The 6,099-nt window shown below is 36.4% G+C and overlaps 1 protein-coding gene across 3 annotated transcripts in view; it reads left to right on the forward strand.

Moving 5' to 3' along the window:
- The first annotated feature begins 3,706 nt into the window (after positions 1–3,706).
- The window catches only part of LOC111435284 (epidermal growth factor receptor substrate 15-like), a 9,220-nt gene continuing 6,827 nt past the window's right edge, over positions 3,707–6,099 (forward strand). For 2 of the 3 annotated variants that reach the window (XM_023072724.1, XM_023072723.1), the window contains exons 1-2: positions 3,803–4,212; positions 4,527–5,637. In XM_023072724.1, the coding sequence (XP_022928492.1) occupies positions 4,063–4,212; positions 4,527–5,637 (1,261 nt within the window). In that variant the 5' untranslated portion in view covers positions 3,803–4,062. The other variant, XM_023072722.1, reaches the window with a different exon arrangement.

Genomic DNA, 6,099 nt, shown 5'->3' on the forward strand with positions numbered 1-6,099 from the left:
TTATAAGTGGTCATCATATATTATTTTAAATTCATATAGTACAAATTTTAAATATATTTTTATGTATACATTAAAATAACAATTTTAATGAAAAACGAACATTTGGGTATCTAAATACACATATGAAGTTGTAGTAGGAGCTTGTGCCTGCTATCTAAGAATTGCTGTATGGATCTCATATGAAAATGCTTGATGCTTCTTTGGCGACCGTGAAATCACTAGATGAATTGCCACGTAGATAGATCAGATCTAGACGTGGCTGTTGCTCTGCGGCAATACAGACTCGGTCTGTCCCTACCCATCTTGGGGTACCATAGCATATTGAGAATAAGGAGGGACATGTTGAACGTAATCACTCCCTTGATTGGAGGCTGTGTCGCTCTGCCTTTACGATTGGTACATAGTTGAGTAGGCCGACCTATTGATTATAACATCTGATTATATAGTTGATCATTTGGACCTTTCAACTCATAGACGTGGGTCTCGAACCTATTAACGAGGATAATCCTGAAGTTCACGAAGAAAAAAGGGAGTTAGAAGAACAATGGACACAACAGTGATTTTTTTAACTGATTGCAAAAGAGGAGAAATCAGCAACATTAAATATATTTTCTCGGAGGATTACAAGTTTTTAACCGACTAGAAAAAAAACTACATTTTTAAGCTGCTCCCATTTCGTTCGCAGCTACTACAGGAATCACTTTTGCTTTCCTTCCCGATCGGTTGTCTCTAGCTTATCCATGAATTCAACAATACTTTAAAACGTTGACCTTGGACAAATCTGATTCTCAGCTTATTTTTAACTCCGGAGAGTATTTCACGACAAATTAAAGAACTCGTTCCATAAATAATTAAAAAAAAAACTTTTTTATATTTAAAAAAATGGTTTAAAATTCGAATATTCTTTTGATGGAAATTTAAAATAAATATGAAATGAAATGATTAAATTATTTGCAAACAAACAATTTTTATAAATGAAAAAAATTAAAAATAATATTATTTATTAAATGGGGCCTAAAAAATTCATGGATTAAGACTTTATCGTTTATCAATCACAAAATTTGATGCTAATATGTCATTTTCAAATATAATTAATTAAAAAAATATAAAAAAGAATAAAAAATAAAATGAATTATTATTAGTGGTTTAAATAAAATTTGATGGGCCTTTGTAAAATATTGACCTAGCTTTTTATCACTAAATATTTGAGTTTGTTTTTTTTTTTTTTTTTTTAAAAAACATTATAGTTTTAAATCCCCGAGGGAATTTGTCTCTCGAAAAGACGACATAGAATATGACACTAGCAATTCACAACTCAACCTAAACCATGGTTGGATTTGGTTGTCGGGTTTTTTCTTTAATTATTAAAAAAAAAATGTACTTATCTACAGTACATGTTCTAATGTATCACTGACATTGGTTACAAAACGTCAAATATTCTTAATCTTCGTAATAATCTTTAAAGTAGGGTGAGGTAGGGTAGAGTTGGATTGTAACCCTATTGTTGTGTTGGTCGGGTTGGCCTGACCAACATATGTCAACCCATGAGCCGACCCGAATTTTAAATTAAAAAAAAAAATCTAACCCAACCTAACGTTTATGATTTGAGGTATATAGTCTGAATTGATCGGGTTCTCAAGTCATTCAAAAGATGATAGCTACAACTATTTAGGGGTGTTTAAGGCTCGTGGTTGGTTGGCGTATAGTTATTTACATAAAATTGTTTAATATGGAGTGTTATTTAATCTATGTTCTAGTGGATTGTGAAGTCGTATTTAGGATGTAGGGTTGGAGGTAGAGTCGAGAAGTATTTATTTAGGGTGCAATAGCTTTACGAGAAAATTGTCAAGGTGAAATTAGGTTTTTTGCTTTCTCGATGCGTAGTGCATACGGGAAAAAATTGCCCAACGACTAGAAAAGCCCTAGAGATTCTATGGAAAATTGGAAACGTCGAAGTGAACTGTGACTTATAAACAGGAAGATCAGGAGATAACGAGCGAAAGATATTCATGATATTAGGTTTTATTTATGTTCTCTCGTTCTTTTTTCTCTCGGTTGAGTTGCTTCGCTCCTTCCCCTCATCAACTCGGACGTTAGTTTGTGCAAACAAAAGATACCTAACACATGACTACCGACAAAATTTCTGACCGAGCCATTTTCTTAGACCCATCAAATAACCGTGTGGAGGTTTATGATCAAATAAATAAAACGAGAATAAAATAATTAAAACTTTATTAATCGAGAAAAATCAAATTAAAAAATTTAAAATTACAGAGACGAAATTATTTATAATTTAATAAATAATAATTTAAAAATAAATCTAACAATTGGAGGCCTTGTCACACTAGTGGATTCCAGTGGAGCAGGCCGCTTTAAGGCAGCACTATGAGAGATTCAAATTCGGCTGATCCTGGCCGTCCAATCCTACGGAGGCATATCTTTTGGGCCGTCCGTATTTGACGTTTTACCGCGATCGTCAATCCGCACCGTTTCACCTTTTCCCCCACACGATTCGGATTCACCTTGCCGTGTTTCGCTAAAATACGCCTTTTTTTTCCTCGATATTTAATCTTATTTATTATATTTTTAAAATATTCATAAAATAATATTAAACTTTTTAAATATAATTCGTGAGTATCGATAGGCTTTACGTCCATATATTGATAATAATTTTTTATTAATAAAGATTGTACTGTTACTATCACGTGAAGGTTTTCTGCATTCCCCTATCTAAATTTCGACATTAATAATCGATGCTATTGATAGTGAAATCTTCACGTCATGTTGAAGACAGATGTCACACGTGAAGATATTAGTATCAAGATCGTCACATATGAAGAACAAGAATGTCACACGTGATCGAATCATCCTCGAGGAAGACGACCAGAAGAGAAAATTGTGAAGTTCAAGAAAAGGACGAGCGGAATAAGTCAAAGCATCTCCTCGACTTCATCGTCGAGTAGGTGTGTAGTGATTTTATTTACTTTTCTTGTCCATGAATTTTATTTTTATAATTTGATAAAAAAAAATTGTAAATAATCTCTATAATTGAAGAGACTATATAAATTATTTATAACTAAATTCTAATTTTATTTAAATTAATAATTTAACAGTTTTGGGCTTCAACATAAAGCCCATCAATGAAGATAGCTTGTCTCAATCCAAATAAAGTGGGCCTCAATATGGGCCTCTAATGGGCTTTAGAGGATGATTTACACATTTCTTTCCCAAACAGACTTGTATGGTCGGTCACCAAAATCATGTCTATGCGAGTCTTAGCTAGTTGTCACTTCTTCCTATTCGGGTTATATGCTATCAAAGCTATTATTGTTGCCTAATTAGTTTTAGCTTACAACATTGCTTTCTCGTTCACGTTTTCTAAAACGTGACTCGGGACTCGAGTATACGTCGACGTTGTCCGTAAAATTCGAATTTCTCATGGTTGACTTGTTCGCTGAATTAGAACAAGTTGGCCCGTTGTTGCAAGAGTGCGGTTGTGACACCTTGTATCTTTACCTTAATTGCCGAGACATAACCTAGTACATTATTATTCGTACCCAAAATTTTTAATCATGTTATTAATATTTAATATTAATTACCATATTTTTATGATCAGATAATAAAAATATACAAATATATTAGAATTGTAATTAAAAAGGAAAATAAAAGGAATGGCATTTTTGTAAATAAGATCAACAAAACAGGAAACGGAGATTATTTTTTAATTTTAATTTTTTTTTCTCTCAGCGACAGAAACCTCCCCCCTCCCGCATCTCTCAACCTGCTCCTGCATCAGTGTGTATCCCATTTCATTTCCATTTCCATTTTCATTTTTTTTTTGTATGGTTTTTTTTTTTCTTCTCTCAATCGGGTTGTGAGGGTCGTTTCAATCACTTGATTTTGTTTTCTCAGGGTTGTTCGATTTGTTCTTAATCCGTGTGTGTTTGATCTGTTTTTTTTTTTTTTTTTTTTTTTTTTTTTTTTAAAATTCCTCATGCGCGTGTGCTGTGATTCCGTCAGCTCGTTTCTCCGATCCAAGAGTTGTAGATTTTGATTTCAGCAATGGCATCGGCGCAGAACTCAGCGCCGAATGTGGATCTCTTTGATGCATACTTTCGACGTGCCGATTTGGACCGCGATGGTCGAATTAGTGGTGCTGAAGCGGTTGCCTTCTTTCAAGGGTCTGGATTGCCCAAACAGGTTCTTGCTCAGGTAACTCCATTACTCCTCCTCCTTTTTCTTTCTTGTTTTTTGGTGTTTGCGCTGTTTTGCACTTCGCATGGTGGGTTTTTGGTTGCTGTTTGAAGTTGACGAAAATTGATGTTGCTTGGGTTTAGTTTAACTGAGATTTCAATCAGGTCTGTAGTTTTTTTTCTTCTTTTGTTATCTTAAGAGGGTGGAATTGCGATTTTGATACCTATTGGCTTTGTGAGTTTGAGAATCTTTGTGAACTTCTAATCTTGTATCTTCATAATTTGGCTTCAGCTCTTGTACTATTTGTTACTGTTTTGTTGATCTATCTGCAGATTTGGGCACTTTCGGACCCGAGACAGATTGGTTTTCTCGGTCGGGCGGAGTTTAATAATGCCCTTAGGCTGGTCACTGTAGCACAGAGTAAGAGGGAACTAACCCCTGAGATTGTAAAAGCAGCATTGTTTAGCCCAGCTGCATCTAAAATACCTGCACCACAAATAAATTTCAATACCCCGCCTGCATCTCAGTTCAATCCTACTCCAGCGTTACCTAAACCTCAGACTGGCATTGGTACTCCAACTCCCTCACAAGGCTCTGGGTTGGAATCACAGGTTGCTCGAAGTGTTACTACGACTGCTTCACCGGTTCCTTCTAGAGAGAATCAATCTGTAAGGCCTCCGTTGGCCACTTCAAATTCTGCTTTCCATCCAGTGCAGGGATTTTCAGGAGTAGGTCCCGTGTCGGGGCCACCTCCAACAAATTCTAGCATCTCGAATGATTGGGTCAGTGACCATGCTGGTGGAGTTCAGGGGACACCTTCACAACCTCCGAACATAGGATTCAGTCCTGCTGGAACACAGGTTGGATTTGGGCAATCAAGTGCAGGACTAATAACTTCTCTACCCCCTAGGCCTCAGACTGCTCCTGGAATAAAGTCGGCTACACCATCACCTGTGGATAGTAATGTGCAAGGTTTTTCTGGAAATGGGATTGCTTCTGGATCATATTTTGGAGGAGGGCACTTTGCTGCAAGTTCTGTTCCCTCAAAACAAGATGTCCCCTCGGATAAATTGTCGACTGGCAATATCAGTTCTACATCAGCCACTGTTCCTGTACCTTCTGCTACACAACCAATAGTTAGAGCAGGTTCCCTTGATTCTTTGCAAAATTCATTTATGAAACCACCTCTTGCTAATCAGCCTCCACGGAACCAGCCACTAGGGAAGCCCAATCAACAGAGCATATCGCACCCTGCTTCCTCTGGATTATCAACAGGATCTCAGAACTCTGTTTCTGGTCAATCTCAGCGCCCTTGGCCTAGAATGACACAGACTGATGTGCAGAAGTATACTAAAGTTTTTGTTGTGGTGGATAAAGATAGAGATGGAAAAATTACCGGTGAAGAAGCACGCAATTTGTTCTTGAGTTGGAGACTGCCAAGAGGTATAAATTCATTTTAAGGAGGATTTTGAACTTTTCATTTCAAATTTTGCAAGGTCGCTGTCCCCTTTTCCACTTTCTATTTATCATCATTCCCGATTCTTCGTTTGTTTTTGAGTCTGTTATACAACAAGTTCGGACTGTTCTGTAACTTCTAAGCACATTGAAACATGAAGTGAAATTTAGGTTCTAGTTGTGAATCACTTTGTGTGATATTGATGAATAATCTTTGAGTTGTCTAGTGGTGCTTGCCACTCAATTCCACTTGCATACACACCCATACAATCGGATACAACATTTGAAAACTGCCTTTTGACCTTTTATTTTATTGTTAAATGTCCTGTTACTTCCCCTGGATGATACTTATTTTTTCTTCTATGGTTAAGAAACAATTTTAAAATTAGACGGAATGTAAAACAAAAAATTGTTGGGTGGGTAGTGGGGGGGGGGGGGGGGGGGGGGGGG

Source organism: Cucurbita moschata, unplaced genomic scaffold, assembly GCF_002738365.1.
Source record: "Cucurbita moschata cultivar Rifu unplaced genomic scaffold, Cmos_1.0 Cmo_Scf00048, whole genome shotgun sequence".
In the NCBI taxonomy this organism is placed as follows: domain Eukaryota; kingdom Viridiplantae; phylum Streptophyta; class Magnoliopsida; order Cucurbitales; family Cucurbitaceae; genus Cucurbita; species Cucurbita moschata.